The sequence below is a fragment of the Gopherus evgoodei genome, chromosome 5 (assembly GCF_007399415.2).
Source record: "Gopherus evgoodei ecotype Sinaloan lineage chromosome 5, rGopEvg1_v1.p, whole genome shotgun sequence".
In the NCBI taxonomy this organism is placed as follows: domain Eukaryota; kingdom Metazoa; phylum Chordata; order Testudines; family Testudinidae; genus Gopherus; species Gopherus evgoodei.
In genome coordinates, this window is record NC_044326.1 from 13,946,663 (window position 1) to 13,973,655 (window position 26,993).

Consider the following 26,993-nt stretch of genomic DNA (forward strand, 5'->3'; position numbering starts at 1 on the left):
ACAACAGCAGCACAGCTATAGTCTTTCCATCGATGTAGATAATCCACCCTTGTGACAGAAGGTAGCTAAGCTGATGGAAGAATTTTTCTGTCAACCTAACTGTGTCTATACCATGGCTTAGGCCGACTTAACTACATTGCACAGGGGTATGAATTTTTCACACCCTTGAATGACGTAGCTAGGTCAACCTAAATTTTAGGTGTAAACCGGGCTTCCATGTGATTATTTTTAGGACTGAGAAGCTTAAAAATCATAAACTTCTGTGTTTAGCTGAAAAGCGTAATCTAGGAATAAGCAGAGCCATAGAAATTATAAATGGAAAAATACCAATAATTCAAACTCCAATTTCGTGAAACATGACTATGATACAGTCTTTTGCACATTAAAAAAAATCAAACCGTATTGATCCCCAGTCTTTGGTAAGGGTGGCTGTCATCTTATGCTCCCAGAAGGATGGAGAGAGAGAAGCCATTTTAGTGTCATGTAATAATGTCCATTAATTTTGTGCAGCACTTAGATACCATGACCGTAGGCACTACCATAAAAATCTAACAGATATATTGAGTTTGATATACTCGTTCAAACTTTTACAAGATAGCTGAATTGCTTATAAATTCTGGATTGAAGTTTAGAACTCAAGCAGAAGTCCTACATTTATATTTTGATGTTTTTTTATCCCACTGAAATCAATTGGAGCTGCTGAGCACCCAGCGCTCTTGGAAAAACAGGCCATTTATTCTCGGATATGGGAACTTCAGCATTCATTTTAGAAAATTTTGATTACAGTATTTTTTAGGTGCTCTTACTATACTAATGATAGCACATAGAGTCTGACTTTTTTATGTAGTCAGTATGCTTTGAAATGATAGAAGAATCTAGAATAAGAGAACCTATGGTAACAAAATTCTACTTTTTACACAGACCCCACCTCAAATTGCATTGACAAGAAATAAAAAATGCCCGCTGTAAACCAATGTCTGTGCAGTTCAGGCAATGCACAGTTCAAGTACTATGGTTAAGATTTTCAAGGCAGCCTGAGGGATTTAAATTTTCCATTAAAACTTGTGGAAAATTTGTGTCCTAATCCCCTGCACTCTCTTGAGAATCTAAACACATATCTTTAAGAAGCGACTGCGTATTAATAGTACTTCTTGTTGGACTAGAAGCTCAGGAGACCTGCTATTCCTTATAAAACCAAATATCAGATCAGTATTTGCTTTTTGTAGGTGTACGATAGTAAAACATAACTTTATGGCATCCAGTTAATTGTTTCAACTCTGTTCCGTGAAACCACCAGATCCATATTCCCTGCTGCTAACACTACAACATTTCTTTTCCTTTCGCACTCCATGTCAAGATTCATAGGTGTGCTATAGAAATATTTAACAGCACATTTTGGCATATCTTTTTTCTCTGCTAAGAAATCTGTGCAATGTGAATCTATAGTCATGAGACCATATTTACCATTAATGTTCTTGAGCGGGTCAGGAAAGATTGTCCAAGTTTCCCTGTTCAAAACAAGAAATGTTGCAAACGTTTTCTAACGGCAAATAAGGCAGCCATTGGCCATGGAAATATCATGTGTATTCCCTTACATTCCAATTCAGTTTTTTAAAAAAGAGTTCTCCATATATATTTCCCCAGTGTAGACGTCCCTTTACTGTTCAGTGCTCTTGCTAATTACGCAGGATAAGGGGCCTTCCTTTAGGCAAACTGATCCAATTTTGTTGAAAGTTTGTAACTTTCGGAAACTTAGGTAGGCTTGTACTAAAGCACAGAGCTGAGAATCATGAAATCTTGGCTCTCTTCCCAGCTCTGAGTTGCACTTCTTGTGTGGCTCGGAGCAAGTCATTTTACTCTCTCCATTTGACAGGGATGAGACTAAATACATCATGAATCTCTGAGTGTTTTACAGTGGGTAGTGCTAGAGAAATGAAAAACATGATTAGAATTAAGCATCTGGCCAATGTAACTCATGAAAAGTGTTTGAAAATAAAGTTTGTACTTGGAAATAATATTTGTGAGCCAATGACTGGTGGTGGACATCTTGCTGAAAAGCAACATTTGTCACATAGTCATTCTGGGAACCCAACCCAAGAGACTGTAAGGGCCACATTTTTCAAGGTCTTTGCCCATGAATTGCAGTTATAGATCAACCAGTAGTTGTGTGCAAGTCAGGGCTGTATATGTGCGTAGATACAATAATAAAGGTTTGTGCGTCGGCAAATCCCCACATTGTACGAGTGCATCAAGACTTTGTGGTAGAAGCTTTTCTTTGGATTGTTAAACTGATATAAAAGCAACATGCAAAGTGGTTTTATAGTCCCATGTTTCAGGCTTCCATTCTGTAGGAGCCACAAATTGGTGTCCCTTTTCAGGGAGATGACTGCAGCTCTGTCAGTTCATTCCTACGTTGTACTGCTTGTACTTAAATGCATGCTTGATTAAGAGAAGTGTTTGAATATGTCTAAAACCACTCTTTTATAACGGGTATTTTGTATGCACAGATAAGCTGATGACTGTTCTCCCTAGCATTAGCAGAGGGAATATCATTCAGAGCAATAAAACTTTCATAGCCAGGGGATCTCAAACTTTCATAGTGTGGGCCACCACCTAACAGAGAGCATCTCATAGACCTGACACCTCCTCTAGCATTTGTGGTCATACAGACCATCTGGCTACCCACATGGTCCTTTTCATCCCGTGTGCTCCTAGACATATTATCTGGTACATTTTTTTCTCATGCTCCCCCGGATGTTCCTTTCCTGTTGCTGAATGGCAGCTGCCGTTCCACTGGTGACTCCAATCCCCAAGGGCCGTTTCCACCTACTACCTTTATGAGAGCATCCCTTAATGGAGACATTAAAACTTCCTCTTGTTCTTTGCTTCAGTCTCCTCACTGGGATCTTCAAGGCCCTGTCAATTCAGTGCCTGGTTGTATTTCCTCCTCTCTTCTTCCCAAACATCCCTCCTAACTGCACTTGTTATATCCACTTCCATGCTCCCCTTTAAGGGCTTGTTGACACAAGAAGGGTTTAAACAGAGGTGTGAATTTGAGCCCATTTATTTAAACCAATGCACACCCTTATGTGTGGACACTCTTACTTCATTTTAAGAGTGGCTTTTTTTTGGTTTAGTTTAAGAATTTATCTACACTTGAAAATTAATTTGGATTAAGTGTGAATTTCAAGACGGTCAACCTTGGATTAAGCTAAATGGGAATAAGATTCTCTGGAACAAGAGTGTCCACACATGGAACAGCTACTGTGCTTTAAATTCACACCAGACCTGATCCAAATTTACTTCCAATTGTAGGCCACCTCAAGTCAACAAGGGTTAAACTAAACCAGAACCAACCACTTGGAAACCTAAAAAAAAATATTCACAGAGGGGTTTGCCCCAGTTTAACTAAATCAGTTTAAAAACCAGTTTAAGGTAAACTAGTGCAACTTTTCTTGACAAGGCCTCGCTGCTTTCCTCTTTTCATGTGTCTAGCCATTTCCTCATCATCCTTCAAATCTCCTTCAAAATGCACTTCTTTTGCCCAGCCTTCCCACACTGAAATTCATCCCTGTGCAGAGGGCTAGCAAAGGACCTTTGTACTACTTCAGTCCTATTTAAGGGCCTGTTCCCATCCCTTTCCTTTCAGACTGTTTCCAATCCATCTGAACTGGACTCTAAGCCCTCTGGGCAGAATCTTTGCTGTCTCTTTATTTTTATAAGGTCCAGGCACACTTCTGGTTTTCTATAACTAATACCTTGAAAGTCCACTAGAGCCGCAGTTTTGTGGGTGAGATGGTTTAGGTAGCTTTGCAATAGTCCTTTGAAAACATAACCAGGCTCTGTGATTTCTTGCTTTAATATATCACAGTTCAGTGAATGGACCTTTGTTTCATCATCTTGCATTGGATGTAAATATGTGAACATCGACAGCCTCTGATATGTCTTATCTTATTGCCCTTATATAAATTCATGGTACACCCACATCTTGAATACCGCAGACAGGTGTGGTTCTCTCATCTCAAAAAAGATATGCTGGCATTAGAAAACGTTCAGAGAAGGGCAACTAAAATGATTAGGGGTTTGGAATGGGTCCCATATGAGGAGAGATTAAAGAGGCTAGGATTTTTCAGCTTGGAAAAGAGGAGACTAAGGAGGGATATGATAGAGGTATATAAAATCATGAGTGGTGTGGAGAAAGTGTTGTTCCCATAATATAAGAACTAGGGGCCACCAAATGAAATGAATGGGCAGCAGGTTTAAAACAAATAAAAGGAAGTTCTTCATGCAGCGCACAGTCAACCTGTGGAACTCCTTGCCTGAGGAGGTTGTGAAGGCTAGGACTATAACAGAGTTTAAAAGAGAACTAGATAAGTACATTAATGGCTATTAGCCAGGATGGGTAAGGAATGGTTTCCCTAGCCTCTGTTTGTCAGAGGGTGGAGATGGATGGCAGGAGAGAGATTACTTGATCATTACTTGTTAGGTTCACTCCTTCTGGGACACCTGGCATTGGTCGCTGTTGGTAGACAGGATACTGGGCTGGATGGACCTTTGATCTGACCCAGTATGGCTGTTCTTATGTCTCTTAAGTAAAGAAATGAAAATCTTTCTCGTTCTAGTTACTGACTGCTCCTTTCTTTAACCTTTTGATTTTAGGTGGTACATTGGATGAGGCAATGAGAAAAGATCTTTTCACAGACACCTTCTGTAAAGTGTGTGGGGCTGTGCTGCAGTTTGAGTCACAAAGAATTTCACATTATGAGGTAAGCCATAAGCATATGTCAGTATCCTCCTACATAATCATAGAATCTCAGAGTTGAAAGGGACCTCAGGAGGTCATCTAGTCCAACCCCTTACTCAAAGCCAGACAGATTTTTGCCCCAGATCCCTAAATGGCCCCCTCAAGGATTGAACTCACAACTCTGGGTTTAGCAGGCCAATGCTCAAATCATTGAGCTATTCCTCCCCCGCCCCATGCTATCTATATTTTTTCAATAACAATTGCATTGCATATGGATCACTGGTGGCTTTTTGTGGTGAGTTATCCAAGACTCATCATCATGGTTGGATGGTGACCAGAGTTGCATACTGTGACTAGCAGGCTCAGTTACAGGTAATGCAGCTGAAGGGCTGTACACATGTTCTAAGTAGATCACATAGGACACAGTGAACTATAAATCATGCGGAAGGCTTTTATTCTTGGAACTAATAAATATCTTGGGTGAATACTTTATATGTCATAAAGTGTCCTTTGCCTTTACGTGGGATCCTGTGTCTGTACAGAGGTTCCCAGGCACTAGCATTTCTTCCAGTTTCAGCCAAAGCAATACTATCTCTTCACTCTCAATCTTCACAAGTTAAAGAAGTTCAGAATGTCTACTGCCTTGTTATCTATAGTAGAAACTGAAGACGTGCTCCAGCAAGGGGCCAAGTGCCCTTAACTTTTGTTCACTTCTGTTGGAGTCAGAGACACTCAGCACCTCATAGGGATCAGGCGTCAGCATGAGTTTTTCTCTTTTGGGATATGTCCTCTCGGGGGGGGGGGGGGGGAGTGTGTTAGCTCAGGTTAGCTAACTTGGGTTAAAATAGCAATGAAGACATGGCATGTCAGCTTTTCACTTGGGTTAGCAACTCAACTTAACCTCAAGCTCCCCTAAAGGCTTTGAACTTGAGCTGCTAACCTGAGTTAAAAACAGAGTTGCTGTGTCTTCGCTGCTATTTTAACCCAGATAGTTAACCTGAGCTAAGAACACACCATTGTTCTGGTTTTTTGCAGTGCAGACATACTCTTTGTTGAATCTGACCTCAGCTGAGGATGCAGATAATATCCTAATGACTTCACCGTTACAGGGGGAAAGGCTGTTTTCCATACTAATAGTGTTTTCTGAGTCAGTGTTTTAGCCAGCCTTGAACTTGTGTGTAGCAACATCTCGTTCTCTTTGGTGGCATTGCATGGGCAACCTGGGATTGCCCCTCTGAAGCCATAGCATCCGTTTGGATAGTATCAGCTCAGAGCAGGCAAATGACATGTTGGCCAGCAGGTGACTACCATATCCCAGAACCTATGTGAATCTGTGTTTTACCAGCATAGGGTGTGGTGTGAGATGGCACCTCAGAATTAGCAGTAAATATGTCCAACGGCCTGTGATGGGATGTTTCATGGGGTGGGATCTGAGTTACTACAGAGAATTCTTTCCTGGGTGTCTGGCTGGTGAGTCTTGCCCACATGCTCAGGGTTTAGCTGATCGCCATATTTGGGGTCGGGAAGGAATTTTCCTCCAGGGCGGATTGGCAGAGGCCCTGCGGGGGTTTTGCCTTCCTCTGCAGCATGGGTCACTTGCTGAAAGATTCTCTGCACCTTGAAGTCTTTAAACCATGATTTGAGGACTTCAATGGCTCAGACATAGGTTTGATACAGGAGAGGGTGGGTGAGATTCTGTGGCCTGTGTTGTGCAGGAGGTTAGACTAGATGATCATAATGGTCCCTTCTGACCTTAAAGTCTATGATTCTATGAATTAAAAAGGAACTGAAAAATGTAGGATCCTTCCTATTGTGAGGCAGAATGGCCTTGTGGTTAAGGCACAAGAGTGGGAAGCAGTGAGAGCCTGGTTCTCGTCTTCAGTACAATAGACTTTCTCTGAGATCTTGTGTATGTTTCTTAGCTTGTCCAGCCTGTCCTGTCCCCATCTGTTATAGCGAGATGGAAGGGATGCTTTTTTCACTAAGGTGAGGATTATCTCATGACTGTAAAGATTGCTTTTAGATCCTTGAACAGAAACCCCTATAAAAGTACTACATATTAGCATTATTGATTAACTTAACTTCTGTACCTGGAAAGATAATGGAGCAAATAATTAAGCAATCAATTTGCAAGCATCTAGAAGAAAATAAGGTGATAAGTAACAGTCAGCATGGATTTGTCAAAGATAAATCGTGTCAAACCAACCTGATAGCTTTCTTTGACAGGGTAACAAGCCTTGTGGATAGGGGGGAAGTGGTAGATGTGGTATATCTTGACTTTAGTAAAGCTTTGGATACTGTCTCTCATGACCTTCTCATAAACAAACTAGGGAAATGCAATCTAGATGGAGCTACTATAAAGTGGGTGCAAAACTGGTTGGAAAACCACTCCCAAAGAGTAGTTATCAGTGGTTCACAGTCATGCTGGAAGGGCATAACGAGTGGGGTTCCGCAGGGATCAGTTCTGGTTCCAGTTCTGTTCAGTATCTTCATCAATGATTTAGATAATGGCATGGAGAGTACACTTATAAAGTTTGTGGACAATACCATGCTGGGAGGGGTTGCAAGTGAATTGGAGGATAGAATTACAATTCAAAATGATCTGGACAAACTGGAGAAATGGTCTGAAGTAAATAGGATGAAATTCAATAAGGACAAATGCAAAGTACTCCACTTAAGAAAGAACAATCAGTTGCACACATACAAAATAGGAAATGACTGCCTAGGAAGGAGTACTGCAGAAAGGGATCTGGGGGTCATAGTGAACTGTAAGCTAAATATGAATCAACAGCGTAACACTGTTGCAAAAAAAGCAAATATAATTCTGGGATGTATTAGAAGGAGCGTTGTAAGCAAGACAAGAGAAATAATTCTTCCACTCTACTCCGTGCTGGTTAGGCCTCAACTGGAGTATTGTGTCCATTTCTGGGCGCCACATTTCAGGAGAGATGTGGACAAATTGGAGACAGTCCAGAGAAGAGCAACAAAAATGATTAAAAGTCTAGAAAACATGACCTATGAGGGAAGATTGAAAAAATTGGGTCTGTTTAGTCTGGAGAAGAGAAGACTGAGAGGGGACATAAGTTTTCATGGACATAAAAGGTTATTACATGGAAGAGGGAGAAAAATTGTTCTTCTTAACCTCTGAGGATAGGACCAGAAGCAATGGACTTAAATTGCAGCAAGAGCAATTTAGGCTGGACATTAGGAAAAACTTCCTAACTGTCAGAGTGGTTAAGCACTGGAATAAATTGCCTTGGAAGGTTGTGGAATCTCCATCATTGGAGATTTTTAAGAGCAAGTTAGACAAACCACCTGTCAGGGATGGCCTAGATAATACTTAGTCCTGCCATGAGTGCAGGGGACAGGACTAGGTGATCTCTCAAGGTCCCTTCCAGTGCTATGATTCTATGATTAATAAATATTATTATATGAACAGTCTTTGTCCAGTTGTGATACTCTTGCTATATCAATACAATCCGTAAGTATGAAAGCAGCTTTTCATAGTTCCATAGAGTTTAAGGCCAGAAAGGACCATTAGATCATCTAGTTTGACCTCCTGTGTATCTGACCTCCTGTATAACACCGCCCATAAACCTTCCTTAAAATAATTCCTAGAACAGATCGTTTAGAAAAACATCCAATCTTGATTTAAAAATTGCCAGTGGTGGATAATCCACCACAACCCTTGATAAATTGTTCCAATGGGTAATTACCCTCACTGTTAAAAATGTACACCTTATTTCCAGTCTTAATTTGTCTAGCTTCAGCTTCCAGCCAATGGATCATGTTATACTTTTCTCTGCTGGATTGAAGAGCAAATTGTCAAATATTTGTTCCTCGTGTAGATGCTTCTAGACAGTGATCAAGTCACCCCTTAAACTTCTCTCTGTTAAGCTAAATATCATGAGCTCCTTGAGTCTATCACTGTAAGGCATGTTCTCTAATCCTTTAATCATTCTAATGGCTCTTCTCTGAACCCTCTACAGTTTATCAATATCCTTCTTGTATTGTGAACGCCAGCAGCAGACACAGTATTTCAGCTGTGATTTTACCAGTGCCAAATACAGAGGTAAAACAATGTCTCTGCTCCTACTTTAGGGTCCACTGTTTATGCATCCAAGGATCACGTCAGCCTTTTTGGCCAGAGCATCACACTGGGAGCTCACATTCATCTGATTATCCACCATGATCCTCAAGTCTTTTTCAGAGTCACTGCTTCCCAGGATAGTCCCCCGTCCTATAAATATGGCCTACATTCTTTGTTCCTAGATGTATACATTTACATTAGTCAGATTAAAATGCATATTGTTTTCTTGCATCCAGTTTACCAAGCAATCTAGATTGCTCTGTCAGTGACCTGTCCTCTTCTTCATTCACCACTCCCCCAATCTTTGTAATCTCTTTTAAAAAGTTATCAAGTTAGTTTGGCAGTATATACTTTCCATAACACTATGTTGGTTGGCATTAATTAACCCTCTGGTAATTCTTTATTAATCAAGTTCCATATGAGCAGCTCCATTATCTTGCCGGGTATCAGTGTCAGACTGACAGGCCTGTAATTACCCAGGTTATCCGGTTTTCCCTTTATAAACATTGACACAATATTTGCTTTCTTCTGGAACTTCTTCCTCAGTGTTCCAAGAATTATAGAAAATCAATACTAACAGTTCAGTGAGCTCCTCCTTTTAAAACTTTTAGATGCAAGGTATCTGAGCCTGCTGATTTTAAAATGTCTGACTTTAGAAGCTGCGTTTAACATCCTCCTGAGGTACTAGTGGAATGGAACAAGCATTATTGTATAATATGACTACATGATCTGCTTTTTCCCAAATATGGAAACAAGATTTATTGGACATTTCAGCCTTTTCTGCATCATTATTGATAATTCTACAATTTCCATCTAGTAATGGACCAGTACATTTTTCAGGATTATCTGACTCTGAGCACGTGAACAAGACGTACCCTCCAAACATCTGAGAGGATTATCTGAACCACCTCAGAGCATCGGTGTCTTGTCTCCAGCTGTGGCCCATCCTTCATGCTTCAGAGGAAGGCAAAACAAAAAACAAACAAAAAGCCCCCAACCCAGAATACATCTGGCCAATTGTGATACAGGGATGAGGGGGAGGAGGATTCCTTCCTGACCCCTTCAGGTAACAAGCTGAAGCCTTTAAACATGAGATTTAGATTATAGTCATTGTCTTAATGCAGAGCTGCAAGTATTATGAACATGCTGAGGGCAGTGCAGAGCTTCCTGTTCTCTCCGTGGACCATGAAGGAAGAGAATGAACAGAGGGATTCTCGGATTTTGACAAAGCAAATCTTAATTTCTGGGTAAATCAGCACATGGGTTCTTGTTAATGGAGTAGGATTATTTTTTTCTCTTTCCAGGGCAAAAAGCATGCTCAAAAAGTTCGCCTTTATTTTCAAATGCACAGTGAACAAGATGATGGACAAGAACCTGGCAAACAGAAGAGACAAGATTATGTGAACTTTCAGGTAACGTTTCCTCTTCAGATCTCTGGCTAAAATGTTAAATGAGCTCTTCTCAGTTACAAGGGTTCAACAATGCTTGTCTTTGGTTTCAGGTGGATGGGAGTGGAGTAGTGGACAAAAACAAATATTGCAATCTTTGCAACATGATTTTTACTTCTCCAGTTGTTGCTCAGTCTCATTACCTGGGAAAAATACATGCCAAAAAGCTGAAGCAATTATCAGGAGACCAACCTCAAGTGCCTGCACAGAGCACTCAGCCACAAACAGGTGAGAACTAAATGGGCTCCGTGTTCTACATGGTGCATGTATTTTATTGTCACATCTCTGAAACCAATCAAGTGAGGCATTGATCATCTTCCCAGCACTACTACTTCTCTGTGCTTATAGAGTATATTGAAGTGTGACAGAAGGTATGACAACTCAAGATGCAGCCATCAAGTGGAAGAATGAAGACATTGTTGCTTAATCAGAGTCAGCAAGTCCATAGCAAAGGACTGGGAGTCAGGGACCCTGGAGTTATAATCCCTGCTCTTTGTCTGACTGTGGCTGGAGGCAGATGTCTCCATTTCTCCATCTGTGAAATGCAAATAACAACACTTCTACTCTTGGGGTATTGTGAGGGTTGATTGCAGCCCTTAGCAGGCATTATACTAATTGCTAAATTAGTATTACCAATTATTAAGAGATCAATCCAAGAACACACAACTGTGACTAGCACCTTGTGCAAGTCCTAGGGCTGAAACCTAAAGTATCTTTTGTGTTTTCATGCCACCCACTCAGTGTACCTGCAGGAGCTGGAAGAAGGTGACCTGGTGGTGAGAGAAGCTCACATGCCTGGTGAGCCCATTCTACTTTGTGAGATGAGAGAGTTTGAGGATTATGTTCTCTCTTGAACACTGTAGTCTGTAGGCCACAGGGCTGCTGTTCTGCTCTCCTTTTTCGACTCCAGTAGTTCAGTATTTATATTTACGTGGTTCCAAAGAATTGTTTCACACTTTCCTTTGTTGTACTATTAACAGGTTCCCCCACTGGTCCTTCTGCATCTCTGGCACTACAGCAGCCCTCAGCTGAGAAGCTCTCCCAGGATTCTAATGTTGAAGAGTCCACATCATCCTCTAGCATTGCTTTGGATTTAAATGATCCAGACAAGTATTGCAAGCTCTGCTCAGCTCCCTTCAATAATCCGTTGATGGCCCACCAACATTATGTTGGCAAGAAGCACAAAAGGAACGAAGCACGGAAGAAGATGATGGCGGAGATGGGGGAGGACGCTGTTCCTGCGGAATCCAGTGCAAATGGTAAGTAAGTTATGGGGAATTATTCAAGGGTCCTCATTGATTGTAGCTGGATGTTTGATGGTGTCTGATTTGTGCAAGGAAATGAAGGCTCATTCCTCTGCTTTGGACTTAATTTGTTTTCTCCTTTCCCTTTATGCTGTCTACTGCTAGATTTTATGGTCTCTGAACATCTTGCTTTGGAAAATATTTCCTGATGGCACGGAGGTCCAGATCCAGTTCTCATTGACCTTGGCAGCAAAACTCTCATTAACTTTAATGGGAACCGGATCTGGCCCTCTGTGAGTGAACTGCCAGCCCTTCCTATACTAGAACTCAAGAACTGGATCTGACTCCTTATTCAAATGTTACCATTTATATATTTCAGATTTCATTAGATGTATCAGGCTGTTGATCATAAATAAACTCGAAGAATACCCTTTGATGCCAAACAATAGCCTGTTGGGGTTGGGTGTGTTTGCTGAATTTGCCTGATAGATAAGGTGGTTAGCTTTCAAGGTGGGGCATTTATTTACTGATTTTGCTGTGTTTGGAAATATTGATGCTTCAGCTTCTAATGAGGGGGGGAAATTACGTGACTTAGTAAAGCACAAGCCTTTCCTCCTCAGACCTTACCATGTATTCACTTGAGGCTGCCTGTGTTACATCCATTATGTACCACGCTGACATTTCTCTAGGCATCATCCAGTATTCTTTACTCAGGAGATACCCTTGTCTAAGCTAATACTACTGTATTTAGACTGGATGGGCCGGTTTATATTGTGAATGCTTATACTTTATACACACCATGTATTTACAATAATACTTCAATTTCCAGCACAGCCATCTGTCATAAACAGATAGCTAAGGGTTAATGTCTCTTTCACCTGAAAAAAAAGTAACCTGAAGCACCTGACCAGAGGACCAATCAGGAAACCGGATTTTTTCAACTCTGGGTGGAGGAAAGTTTGTGTCTGAGTTCTTTGTCTGTCTGCCTGCCTCTCTCTCAGCTTTGAGAAGTGATTTCTGTTTCCTGCTTTCTAATCTTCTGTTTCCAAGTTATGAGTACAGAGATCATAAAAACAATAAGGGTTATTGTTTTTCTTTTGTATTTACATGTCTATAGTTGCTGGAGTGCTTTGATTTGTATTCTTTTTGAATAAGGCTGTTTATTCATATTTCTTTTAAGCAATTGACCCTGTATTTGTCACCTTAATACAGAGTGACCATTTGTATGTATTTTTCTTTCTTTTTTTTAATATAAAGCTTTCTTTTAAGACCTGTTGGAGTTTTTCTTTAGTGGGGGATTCCAGGGAAATTGAGTCTGTACTCACCAGGGAATTGGTGGGAGGAAGAAGTCAGGGGGACATATGTGTGTGTTAGATGTACTAGCCTGACTTTGCATACCCTCGGGGTGAAGAGGGAAGTAATTCTGTTTTCCAGGACTGGGGAACAGGGAGGGTGGAGTCCCTCTGTTTAGACTCACGGAGTTTGCTTCTGTGTATCTCTCCAGGAACACCTGGAGGGGGGGAGAAGGGAAAAGGTTTATTTCCCTTTGTTGTGAGACTCAAGGGATTTGGGTCTTGGGGTCCCCAGGGATGGTTTTTGGGGGGACCAGAGTGCCCCAAAACACTCTTAATTTTTTGGGTGGTGGCAGCAGTACCAGGTCCAAGCTGGTAACTAAGCTTGGAGGTTTTCATGCTAACCCCATATTTTGGACGCTAAAGTCCAAATCTGGGACTAAGTTATGACACCATCCTTCTTGTCAGCACTTAGGTACCAAGATAATAGACACCCTAGAAATATCAGAGAGAGATAATCATCAATGTCCATAAATAATAATCTCGTCATTTAGATCATGCCCATAATATACTGTATGCTTTTAAGGTTTACTATCACAGACTCAAGTTCTCATGTAAGTATAAGAAAACAAAATCTGTTCACTGCAGAAACTTTGCATCTGTCTGTAGAAGATTTTAGGAGGATGCCATCTCTATAAAATGGCAGTTGCATAAGGGAATAGATCAAATGTGCTTTGCGTTTTGCTGTTTCTTTGCAATCTCTTTAACCTGCAGCTCTCTGTTCTTTCAGCAGTTGGAGTTGGTAACTACATATGTCCTATATGTAACATCACTCTTACGTCTATAGAAATGTACCAGTCCCACATGCAAGGAAATAAACATCAGATTAAGTAAGTCTTTTGTCACTGGGGCACCTTGCATTGGCCACTGTTGGAAGACAGGATACTGGGCTAGATGGACCTTTAGTCTGACCCAGTATAGCTGGTTTTATGTTTCTACTGTGTATCTCTGGCTGCACCACTGCACTGCTGATTCAAGTTTCTGTTAAAGAGTAGAAGGGCTGGAGGGGGTGCACATCTTGTGCAGCATCCTCTGGTGGCTGCTCTGTTAATTGGCTTTAACGTTGCACATTTATTCTTCTGACTTAAATAGACACCAACAATTTAAAAATCACACTCAGATCAAAAATGTATCTACTATTGGGTGATAATATCATCTCCTTCCCTTTCCCACTCCCCAGATCAGCTTATGGAGGAAAAACAAACACACACACACTCTCTCTCTCTCTCTCTCTTAGATGTTCCTTGCCAGCGGTAAAGGCCTGCACAGTTTTGCCTTACCAAGTTTGCCACATGGAGGCAGTACCACATACTTCAGTATGGAGCCTTCTGTGCTCAATCACCCTTGTTTACCATTGCCATGGCTATTTAGGACCTGATCCCCCAAAATGTTGAGAGCCCACAACTCCCATTGACCATGAAAGTTACTGCACACCCAACATCTGTTGGGAACAGACCCTGAACAACCTATATAAATAATATAGTAAAACTAGTTATTTACAATCTAGATAGAGAAAGTCTTTAAATCTCTGTGTCCCACTAGTTTTACAGTTTGTGGCTTTAATCTCTCTCTACATTCACGTATGGTATAATCCTTTACTATCTGGATTCTGTACCTCAGAAAGCCGGGAAGACAGAGGATCTTTTTTTTTTTTTTCTTCCTTCCCCTCCCCCGCACCTTTTTTCCCTTTCCTTTTCCATCTAGTCATTCCCCCAGTTACATCTTTTAAAAAAACAAGACAAAACTGCTGGTCTTAATAATAATACTTAGCACTTACGTAGTGCTTTTCAAGGCATCTTCTCCTCTTAGTTAATTGCTTAGGTATAAATGTACTGTGTAACATTCCACATCGGAACCAGGAAAACATAAAAGTCTTTACCTGACATTCTACCATAGTTCAAAAAGGAAACAGGCCAAAAAGTAGATTAGTTTTAGTAACTAAGATTTTATATCTGTTTCTTGCAGAGAAACCATGGTTGTCAACCTCATAAAGAATTCAAAGAAAACATATGACTCCTTTCAAGATGAATTAGAAGATTACATTAAAGTGCAAAAAGCTAGAGGACTGGAACCAAAAACATATTTCAGAAAAGCAGAGGAGGAAGAGTTTGAAAACTACGAGTCAGAAGCAGTAAATGATTGTGATGATATTGTATCTTCCAATGTTACTTTTGAACAAGGACAGCATTCCATCCTCTTCTCAGAAACATATACGTCATCACATGCTGTTGAAAACAGATCGCTGTGCTGGTCACCAGCTCATGAGAATAGGCTAAGACTAGAAAACATGGCTAAATGCCATGACAGCAAGGAATATTATTCAGAAATGCAAACATCTCAGGTGATCCCTTTCAAAGATGATAGCTATGGCCTATCATCTGCAGAATCCAGTGACTGCTACAAACGCATCTCTTCTGATAATAGCACCCGCTCCTATAGGAAAGGCCAAAAGCTTCGAAGGAAACATGAAGAGGGGGAAAGACACACTGGGGAAGGAAAAGAGAAATACAACAAAGATGCCACAAAGCAGAAGAAAAAGGAAAACAGTGAAGACACAGATTCTGGAAAGGACAGTGAAATGCAAAAGCGAAGAAAGATTGATATAGATTCAACTCACGAGAAAAAATCAAAGCACAGTAAAGACAAAAGAATTAAAGAAATACCCGCTGAGAAGGAGAGTAGAAAGCACAAAAAGGATAAAAGGAAACCACAGCCTGATGGAAAAACAGAAGAAGAGATACTTTGGGATGAATCTATCCTGGGATTCTAATAGAGGTTTTGATTAACTTTATGAAGTTGGTATTTTTTGTAGTCTCTCTTAACCATGGTGTACTATGTTATGACTCAGTAATTTTTGTCCCACTCTATGGAAGCGAGAAAAAGGCTGACTTCTGAAACTATTGGGTAGTAGGTATGAATCAGCTTTTAATAATCTCATACACACAACTGTCGTACAACAACATGAATTGAAACCCTATAATCTGTCCTGGAATGTGCTTCAAATATGGGTCAGTAGCTATAGCCTTCCTTTTGGAGTTTTATTACTGAATTGTCTCTTCCAAATCATATTACTGGATTAATATGGAGAATTTGATTATTCTTCCATTAGTATGCAGAATCTTGTAAAATAAATGACAAGTACACAGTGTTGCCAATCCTCCCTGTTCCAGTTTCACTAAAGGCTTTTAAAGGGGAATGTGAAAAATATTTAGGTTTTTTGGGTTCCAATTATTTACAACTGTTATTTTTTTCACCTAGTTCTGAGTGAAAAGAGAGAGAGTCTATTAAACATGTAACTGATTCTCAGACATATGTTGTCCAGTATATTTTTCTCATAGCCGTGATCCAAATTTTTAGTTTAGGAAATACTGATAACATACCATATGTAACATCAATTTCAGTTGGTAATTCCAGGCTGAGTAGTGTTTGCCACTCTGATTCAAGATAATTTACTTAAAATCTGCAACTACCAGTGGTGGAATAGAGCTTGATTTGAAAAACAAACACACAATGCTTGAAAAATTCAACAACAACTTTGCGGGTTTTTTTTTAAGAAATAAAATTGTATTAGCTCTTCATTCACAATATGAAACTAGATCCTTTTGATAGAGAACTAATGTAATATTTGGTGTCCTATGGTACATGAAATGAGCTGGTGTTCTCAGGCTGCCTCTGTGCTACTCTAATGGGTAGTCCCAGGTCCTGGGTTCAATGGGCCATTGAGACTGGAACTACCTTTGCTCCTCTATAGATGGTCTTTCTATGGCAGGGTTGAGTCACATTAGCAAAGGAGTGGGGAAGGGGCATTCACTGTGTCTGCCTATGGCAGTGGTTTTCAATCTGTAGTCTGCAGACCCCCTGTGCCTAAGATTTCCAAAGGGGTCCATGCCTTCATTTGACTTTTTTTAGGGGTCCGCACAACAACAACAAAAAGGTTGAAAACCACTGGCCTGTGTTGTCTAGGGGTCTTTGGCTAAAGGAGGATAGGAGTTTCCTTTGCTGTCATTCTTTCACCTTTAGGAGTGTAAAATTGACTCTGAAATGCTGTTCTGCTCATCCAAAGAATGATTGGTCTGTCGTGTAAGTACTTCACATGCTACTTGTCAAATGTTCTCATCCAGCATATGTGATATGGATCTCTATTTTATATAGAGATGTTATAATTTTCTAGCCATTCATATTGTATAAATAATGAATGTGATTCATATTTTTTCCAGATATTTGGCTCAATAGATATTTATATGACAGTCCATTTTTTTAAACAATTACCAAGCCTGTTAAAAAAAAAAAAAACTTACTGTATATTGCAAGTACATATTTACCATATATACTGTTTTTAACTGTCCACTATCATGCTTTTTTTCTTCCATAGTTGCAAAAGCATCTCGATACTGTTAATAACTAAAGGAAAGTATGCCAATTTTAGGTTATTAATCTAATTGAAACCACAAAAGCATGGGAATTCGGAGGTGAGGCACAGACGAAGGCCCCGATTCTACAATCAGATCTGCACGGCTGAACAACATCTGCATGGAGACCTATTCAAGTCTATGGCGCTCCAGGCAGGCTCAGGGCTCTATCTGCACAGATCCGATTGCAGAATCGGGGACTTAATCTGTAACACATTCTTTTCTAAACTTGTATATGGCAAGGGTCTTTAGACAGACAGCTGCTGTATATCAGCACAGTAAGATTGAGCTGTGGGAGATTTTCAGTCTTAATTTTGAACTTCCTGGTTGCATTAGGACTGCTTGAATATAAGTTCAATATGAGACAGGATAATCTAACAGAATGAGGGACTGGGAAACACAACTCCTGGATTCCATTCCCAGCTCTGCCACTGGCTTGCCACATGACCTTGCCTAAGTCACTTCACCTTGCGCTTCAGTTTCTCCATCCGTAATAGGTATAATAATAATAATTACCTCTAAGAGAGGGGTTGTAAGCTATACTGTTTGTAAAGAGTGTGGTGGTCCTCAGCTAAAATGTGCTGTGTGAGTGCAACGAGTGTGTATCTTTAGGGTAGATTTTAGTATTTCCTGTGCCCACTTGTCTTTTCTCCCTGGTATGTGGTACATTAAAATATCCATTGTGATATCCAATACAGATATGTTTGGATAAGGTTATAACTAAATAGGACCTCTCTCCTGCACTTTCAAGAGCAGGAGAAAAGTCTGGTTGACTATGAAATAGAATATGTAGCAGAATGATGTCATCTGAAAGCTGCACAGTGTACAATTTAAAGATAAATGTGAACTTCTGAATATACCTCGTATGCCCCCAACTCAGCAAGGTACATTGTGACCATTCACATCTTACATTTAGTCGTGCACTTAACGTACCTTGCTGAGTCAGGATCTAGGTCTTTAAAATCTCTCCTGAAAGTCTCCCCTGGCAGAATCTCTATAAAGTGAAGATTAAGAGGTCTTCTATTTTAAATGTAGTATATGATCTGAATATAATGCCCTTCAACTAGCTCCTATAACTGTGTAGTTCAAACGTCTTATGTAAGCAGTACAATTTATTTATTTATTTATTTCTGAGTTAGTCTAATTGCATAGGGATATTACCATAGATATAAAAATATATCAAGTGAACAAATTTTCAGAATGTTTCAACTATCAGAATAAGACATAAATTTGACGGTTAAGCATTCCAAAAAGTCTTGTAAGTAACATTTGTGTTATTACTCATGTTGCTGTGGTAAAAATGCTTCGCAGTATTTAAAAAAAAATGGGACCAAATTTCAGTGAAGTAGCTAAATGATGATTGTCGATTAGTTTAGGGTTTTTTCTCTTATTTATTTTATGCTCTATTGCTTTTAGTGATACCTCTTTAGAATGGGGAGCATATAATTCTAAACACCCTGAACCTCTGAATCATGAAATGGAGCCCACCATCTGTATTTGGATCTCTCTAAAAGTTACTGACTCTTGATTTAAAAAATGTGTTTATCCATCAGAGTACTGAGACGAAAGCATCAGGCTGTGATTCAAGAGATCTCTGTTCTCCTCCCAACAATTCCACAGATTTTCTGTACAACCTTGGGCAACTCTCTTAATTTTTCCTTGCCTTGGTTTTCCCATTTGTAAAAATGGGCTGATAATAGTTTCATGGGGTTGTGAGGCTAAATCCATTAATTTTTGTGAGAAGTGCAGATGCTATGGTTATAGGCTTATAAAAATGTCTATAAATAAAGATAAATAGATATGTACAGTGATGTCCAAAAATGAGCATAAATGCCACATTTTTTTCCCTTTCTGCAGAAAGTCTTAAAAACAAACAGAGAATTCCTTCTAGAGAAGGTTCAGCCTACAGCTAAAGGAAAAATGAACTCACTTTGGCAGTCACTCTTGTCAGATCAAAAGTTGGGCCGAAACGCCATCTGATAAATTTTCAATAAATGCAGAAGTGTTTTCATTTCAGAGAGCTACAGGAAAAGCACGTAACCAGCTTTGCTGCTGTTCCATGCATGACGAGCTGCACATGATAAACTGGAGCAGCAAGTTAGGCCTAAATTCTCGACTTGTGATTTTGGGGTGTCAAACTTTTAAACCTCTTAAAGTGCCCTGATTTTCAGAGATTGCTGAGGACTTGCTCTCTCAAAATCAGGCTTCGTTAAGGTGTCTCAGGTTGAGCACCCGGAATCACTACTCAGTTTTGGAACACGTAGGGTTTCGTGCGCCAGCTCTTTCACCTCTAGAGATGTGGGCCCCCTCTAGTTTTGTCCCAAGTAAACTGAACTTGCTGGTCTCATCTTAGAATGTGAAATTCTCTGCTGCACAAACAGGCTGTCTCCTCTAACGAGGGATTATTGCATGTCAGGACTGAAGTAATTGGCAGACCCATGATGTGAAACTTGCACAGTGCCTTTCTGCTCACACATAGTGCTTTCCTGTACTTGCTTAGCCCGCTCTCAACTTCAATGCCTTTTTTAACCAGTGTGCTTAACAAGTCACCTGACACGGTCCCCTCCACGTACAGCCAAACTGGTTGTGGCTTCATTCACATTATCTCATTAAGGCCCCACTCCCACAAGGTGCTGAGTGACTACAGTTCTGCCTGAAGTCTTCACCCAAGTACAGGACTACTCCAACAAGAGGTAAGGTTGCTCAGCACCTTGAAAGATTAGGCCCTTATACCCAACCCTGCTCCCTTTGAAGTCAATGGAAGTTTTGCAAAGTTCACCTGGATCAGGATCAGGCCCTACACATTTAAGGGATAGGGATGCATAATCTTAGCACGTCTCTCTCTTGGTTTAATGTGCCATACAAGGCCAAATCAGGCATAAACATCCATGCACTAGTCTGTGAAATCCATATCCATTATTCACCATCATGCAGTTTTTTGACCTGGAGGGTTCGGTACAGTTCTGAATTATTAGTAAATGAAAACTCTCAGGGCATGATTCTCATTTAAGCTAAGGCCCCTTTATGCAGCTCTGGCACAGTATGTAGGCAATACGCCTTAATGCTGGCATAGTTTATATATACATCCATTTTCAGATGCTTTGACTCTGACTGATGTAAAAGTACTCTATTGTAAATGAGATTCAGGCCCTCAAATCTGAGCGAGAATGTCACCCTAGATCCTAAACTGGCTTCTCTATGTATTTTGTATCTCTCTCTCTCTCTTTTCTAGCTTAGCAGATGAAAGAAAACAATCTCTCATCCTAAGGAAAGAGGAGAGCTATGGGCAGACCACACACATCAACTACACTCTTCTCTCTCCGCTGTCTCCTCAGCCGTTCATGTGGCAAAGGTGTTATGTAGGCTAACACATGCAAAGCTGTGCGCACAGTGCTTGCAAGGCATCAGGTACGTACAGTATTTAGTGCAGAAGTAGTCATGGTGGCATAACCCCTCCTGCTCTTCCCTTTCGCGCTGTCCCTCTTCTCTTCATATGTGACAAACAGGAAAGCTAATGTCAGTGAGGAATAAGAAATTCAGAATATACTTTTGTGCTGATGTCCAGTCTCTATTTTCTATATAGTGACTGTTTGGTCTGCTGTAGTTTTTACCCTAAGCTATTATTTTACACCAATATCAGTGATGATTTAATAGCATGGACTGCTCCTAGCCTTGCCTGTATCGCACTGGCAACTTGATTGAAACCACTAGTTCCATTTTATGGAAGGTCACGAAAGACGGTAGGATGGAGGCATATATATGTAACAATATATGTTCTGTCAGGCTTGTTATCTGTCAGAGGTAGCATAACTGTAACAAACATCTTTTTATAAAGCTGTATACCGTAACCCTGTGTTGGGCATACAAAGAGAAACTGTTACACAGGTAAATGACTTACATGTCTTTGCTCACATTGAGGGGCTCTGGTGTTACCGCAGTTCCCACAAGTGCAGAGCTAGCATAGTTTAATGTGATCACAACAGCAAGATGTATGTATCGAGTATGGTCCAGAATGTGCCTGTGTTGCATTGATGGATCACAGGAGAAATGTAACTTGAGCCTCAGCTGTTCTAGCCCGTCTTTAAATAGTAATAATAAGTAAAAAGTTAAGCACCTAAATCAGTTGTTTTGGTTTTCAGAAGCGCTGATCACATGCAGCTTCAGTTGACTTCACTGGAAATTGTGGGTGCTCAGCACCTCTGAAAATCAAAGGCCACCCATTTAGGTGCCTAAAAATGGATTTGAACAAATTTGAACCTTCTGACCTTAGTAAGATCAAGGATAGTTGTGAAATGCTGCAAATGTGACATCTTAAAGTCACTCATTCTGTCCTATGTGTTTATTTGTCTAGTGGGCCCATGAAAATGAGCTTCCCACCACTTGCTGTGCTATGCTAGCTGGCTTGATTTGTCGCATTCACCATTGAATAATGCTGGTGCCTGCCTATGGAGGTATGGTAAGTCTGTTGAGTTTTTTCCCCCTCTCTCTCCCCACATCCCCCGACCCATATTGTGTGGTGGTTGCAGGTCTCTGGTAATGTCTGTTTTAATCTGATACACACAGAGACATGTATTTGTATTGGTGACTAGCTGTATAAAGTACACAACTCTTCCTATTGTTCTGATACATGGTACATATGATGGCTCATACAGTGATATACAATCAAACTGATTCTGTGAGTCAACAGTGTGCCCTTGTTGCCAAGAAGGGTAGCAGCGTTTTGAGCTGTATAAGTAGGAGCATTGCCAGCAGATCGAGGGACATTATCATTCCCCTCTATTCTGCATTGGTAAGGCCTCATCTGGAGTACTGTGTCCAGTTTTGAGCCCCACACTTCAAGAAGGATGTGGAAAATTTGGAGAGTCCAGTGGAAGGAACAAAAATTATTAGGAGGCTGGAGCACATCACTTATGAGAAGAGGCTGAGGGAACTGGGATTGTTTAGTCTGCAGAAGAGAAGAATGAGGGGGGACTTGATAGCTGCTTTCAATTACCTGAAAGGGGGTTCCAAAGAGGATGGATCCAGACTGTTCTCATTGGTACCAGATGACAGAACAAGGAGTACAGGAAGGAATTTTCCTCCAGGGGGATTGGCAGAGGCCCTGGAGGTTTTTCGCCTTCTTCTGCAGCATGGGGCATGGGTCACTTGCTGGAGGATTCTCTGCAGCTTGAGGTCTTCAAACCACAATTTGAGGACTTCAATAACTCAGACATGGGGTTTGTTATAAAAGTGGATGGGTGAGATTCTGTGGCCTGCGTTGTGCAGGTGGTCAGACTAGATGATCATAATGGTCCCTTCTGACCTTAAAGTCTATGAGTCTGTGAGTAATGGTCTCAGGTTGCAATGGGGGAGATTTAGGTTGGATATTAGAAAAAACATTTTCACTAGGAGGGTGATGAAGCACTGGAATGGGTTACCTAGGGAGGTGGTGGAATCTCCTTCCTTAGAGATTTTTAAGGTCAGGCTTGACAAAGCCCTGGCTAGGATGATTTAGTTGGGGATTGGTCCTGATTTGAGCAGGGGGTTGGACTAGATGACCTCCCGAGGTCCCTTCCAACCCCAATATTCTATGATATTTTATTGCCATTCTAATCTGTATGTGTGTCCTTTGAATGCATTTACAAGTGGCTAATGCTCTGCAGGAGCATTTAAAAAAAACAAAAGGAACCTGTTAAATTAACATTACAGTTCTGAGTGAATGTAGCCAAAGTTAAGGATATTCAGAATTAATGCTTCCTCCCTATCTCTCCACATCATGCTGATGTCAGCCACATCCTTTTTCATGGTTGCAGAAGCAGTGCTGGAGAGGCCTTCATCCCTGCTTTGAGCTTAGAATGCCTGGTATGTTTACAGTAGATAGATGACTCCATCTTTGATTCACACTCCTGCGAATATTGGTGACCACAGACTGGCCCCGATCCTGCAGTCTGATTCACATGGACTGATGTCCATAGGATACTGCAAAAGTGTGAGATCTGCCAGCATGGATCGGATTGGCAGATCAGGGCCACTGTATGTAAGATTACTGCTTGATCTCAAATCCCTGTGTAGGCTGGACTAAAGAGAGTAAGGTGGAAACATCACTTACCTCCCCCAGCCCTGTTAATTTACATTTAATCCTGTCATTATTGCAAGGAATGCTGTAACTATAAGGTCATTTAAAAATATTTTAAAATCTCTGTACTTACAGCCCTGTACACTCAGTTTTCATATTGAAATCTAATTACCTTGCCACCAATTGTATTCTTTTTATGCTTCATTCATCTTGGACAGGGAGAGTGGCTTTGTTGATTTCACTTTCTGCTTCTACCCCATTGTGGTTTTTAGGCACCAGCAAGTTCCTGTTAGAGTTGAGTGCCCATCACTGTAGGGGGAATACCTAATATTTTTATTCCATTTTTTAACTGAAAATAATTTTATTCATTTTTGGCTCTGCAAACCTCTTGACTGTGGGTCTAAACAACTTGGCAGTGTCCTTTTAAACATCTTGTAAGCCTGTTTTAATTTTTATTTTTTCAAGATTTAGAATAGAAAATATATGAATTCATAAGAGGTCACTGGGTCCCCATCTTAAAATATAATTCCAGTCATTCAGCTCCCCAGTAAAAACAGATGTAATGTGTTTAAATACTTTACAGGGGGAAAGGTTCTTGTTCCTCAGTGTCAGCCCTGAACCCATCTACCTTTGCTCATTCTGCCCTATGGAGTAGCTCATATGTCAACCTTAATGTTGATTCAAAAAGATTTCAGACACTTCAGTGGATTTCAAAGCCTCTCTTGTGTTTTACAGGTGTACAGAGCAGAGAAACAACACAGGCGAGAGGCTATCTCAGCATCCCAGATGAGTTGCCCAACTTTCTACCTAATTCTTCTGAGAACGTTAATCCAGATGATCTCATTGGTCCACCAAGCAACAACCTTCTTTCCAGTCCATAGTTGACTTCAGTTGTGCCCTCAAGAAATGAGCAAACAATTATATCTACATTACTCTAGGGGGAATTCTGCGCCAAAAAATAAAAAATTCTGCAACAAAAAATTAAAAAGTATGTGCACAATATTTTAAAATTCTACATATTTTATTTGTCAAAATAACACAATATAATCCCACCAGTTCCAATTATTTTTGGTCATTTATTTCAAAATACTGTCAGCATGTATGTCTGTAACAAGACCAACAAAAAAGATTCAGGAAATGTTTTTTGACAAATAAATTCCTTACTAGGCATATTAATTCAGAATTCTGAGTAATAATTCATTTAAACTACAATACAGAACCATTTCCCGCACCTCTCAGAAGCAGAACAAAGGTTTGGAGGAGTCGGGGTAATGGAGGAGCTGAGGGAGAGGGAAGTAAATTGCTGGGAAGAAGCCTGGGTGCCAACTTGGAGGGTTGTTGGGTCGGGGGGCAGAAATGTATGGAATGGGTGGTTGTTGTTTTCTTGTTTTTTTGTCTGGGGGGGGAGGGCAAGAAAGGATTGTTAGGGAACTTCCCCCATGCAGACCCTAGCTGACCCCGAGCCTCTCCCATTGAGTCAGGAACATCTGCTCCTGTCCGTGATGTGTCCTTGCACCTCCCCCGCCCCATCCACATGTGTCCCTCCACTCCTACTCAGACTCGCACTCCCCCCATTCCCATGTGGCCCTGTACCCCTCACCCATCCCTATGTGGCTCTGAGCCCCATCCCTGTGTGACTGTGTCCCCACCCATCCACTCTCCTGTCCTATGTGTCCCTGTACCCTCTCCCCCTTCTCCATATGTCTGTGTCTCCATTCAGCCACCCTCTGTCCCTGTGTAGCTCAAGCACCCTCCTCCATTACCATGTGGTCCTGCAACTCTCTCCCCCTGTGGCTCTGTGCCTCCACTCCTATTCAGACCAGTCTGTCCTCCCCACTAGCCCTTATGATCCCCTTTCTGACCCCCCAGCACCACATGCTGTCTCCCCATAGCCCCTGTATTCTGACCTGGCCTGACAGGCACTGTGAAGAAGGCAGGCTTTTTCTCTTCCCTTAGCTGGCTGGGCGCTGCTGCTGTGTTCTAGCATCACAGCGCCCTCTGGTGGGCAAAAGCAGAACTGCAGCAACATTTAGGCAGAAGCCTTTTTCTGCACAAAAAATAAAATTATGCATGGCTTATTAATTATGTGTGCGTGCAGTAGCGCAGAATTCCCCCAGGAATACTACCTGCTTATAATACCTGTTGATCAGTCATGCTGTGCATGCACGTGTGCTACATCACATGTGATTATATTGCTCTGTCCCTCCTTTACTGCTTTGTTACCGTCACTTGTTTGGTCATATCCCTTTCTGTACATCCTGTGAAGTGTTTGGCATGATTTGGAACAATGTAAAACATCTACTGCTAACAATGAACTGAGTGATATACAACATCAGACCCTATGCCCAGCTACTAGGACTAGCAGGAGTAAAATATTTTTATTTTTGTCGTTAAAGCCAGCCCTTGTGTTTCTGAACATTAACAGAGAGCAGATCCACTGAGTAAGGAGGTGTCATTTCTACCTAATCACTTTTCATAATCTGATGTGTATGGGATAACTCTTTGCACCTCACTGGTGCATAAACTGATTTTATTCTGAACATCCATCATTATTATTTATTTCATAGAATGCCTTATATGTTCACTGCTTTACACAATGTGTAAGGACAAAAGGTCCTTGGCTCAAATTATAATCTAACTCGGACAAATATAATACACTGTGCAATTCAGGCCTAGAAATACAAAGAGATCTTGTGTGGAAGAAGCACAGGAAGGTTCTCACCAAAGCAGTGACTTTTCAGCAGTGGAAGATTTGAAGGAGGAGATTAAGTTGTTTTGACGTGTGGGATGCAGAAGGCTGCTTCAGGCCTAGGGGCCTGTTTGAAAAAAGGCTTGAAGTTAACAATGGGAGAAGTAGATAAAAGGATCTGTGAGGAGAGAGGGAAGAGAAGAGCCTAAGGATCTAGAGAAAATGAAAAATGTTAAGAGCTCTTGCAAAGACTTGAAGCTTGAGGAGGAGAAATTCAAACAGGAAGTGAAATCGGTCTAAAAGGTTTCAAGGGGAACTGGAGGGGCTCAGCTCAAAGTGACAGCAGAGAAGAAACCAAGCAGCCACATCAACAAAATAATCCCCTATTCAAATGTTTTCCTGATACTAAAAATTATGTTAAAAGATGCAGAAAATTCATTGAAATTACATGTTTAAAATCAGTGGTGGTAGTGTTCCTAGCTCTGTTACTCACCTGCTGACCTACCTTGACCCAGGTTAGCTTATCCTAGTGGAGGTTATGACTAGAGATGGCTGGAGGGCAATAATTCTGTTTTGTAGCAACTTTTTGGAACAAAACCAAAACTTTTCAGAATGATTTTGTGAAAACAGAATTATGTCAAAATGTTCATTTTCAAGTAAAACCTGAGCTTTTTGATCCTAGAAGGTGTGACACATTCTGTGGCCTGGTGGGTAGGGCCTGGGATGGGGGAGACCACCATTCAAGTCTCTGCTCGGATTGCCAGAAGAGATTTTCATCCTAGATCTCTCTGAGTCAGGCAGGGAAGAGACTTGAACCTGGATGTCCCACATCCCAGTGGCCTCACCACCAGGCTATAGAGGTATGATCAATAGAAAGAAAGACTGAATGTCTCAAAATATCATTTAAATTTTGTTTAGTCCAAAATGTTCAAATCAGTTCTACTTAAGTGACTTGATCATGG

At 40.9% G+C, this 26,993-nt stretch overlaps 1 protein-coding gene across 11 annotated transcripts in view; it reads left to right on the forward strand.

Annotated features, from left to right (window-relative positions):
• Positions 1-24,350, forward strand: part of KRCC1 (lysine rich coiled-coil 1) — a 47,036-nt gene extending 22,686 nt beyond the window's left edge. For 2 of the 11 annotated variants that reach the window (XM_030563626.1, XM_030563636.1), the window contains exons 2-10: positions 4,660-4,766; positions 10,139-10,246; positions 10,336-10,510; positions 11,263-11,541; positions 13,609-13,708; positions 14,844-15,886; positions 20,520-20,695; positions 21,639-21,743; positions 24,078-24,350. In XM_030563626.1, the coding sequence (XP_030419486.1) occupies positions 4,660-4,766; positions 10,139-10,246; positions 10,336-10,510; positions 11,263-11,541; positions 13,609-13,708; positions 14,844-15,648 (1,574 nt within the window). In that variant the 3' untranslated portion in view covers positions 15,649-15,886; positions 20,520-20,695; positions 21,639-21,743; positions 24,078-24,350. Of the gene's footprint in view, positions 1-4,659; positions 4,767-9,674; positions 9,901-10,138; positions 10,247-10,335; positions 10,511-11,262; positions 11,542-13,608; positions 13,709-14,843; positions 16,187-18,703; positions 18,801-20,519; positions 20,696-21,638; positions 21,744-23,055; positions 23,129-24,077 lie in introns of those variants that run through there. The other 9 variants (XM_030563629.1, XM_030563628.1, XM_030563632.1 and 6 more) reach the window with 9 other exon arrangements.
• The last annotated feature ends 2,643 nt before the right edge of the window (positions 24,351-26,993 follow it).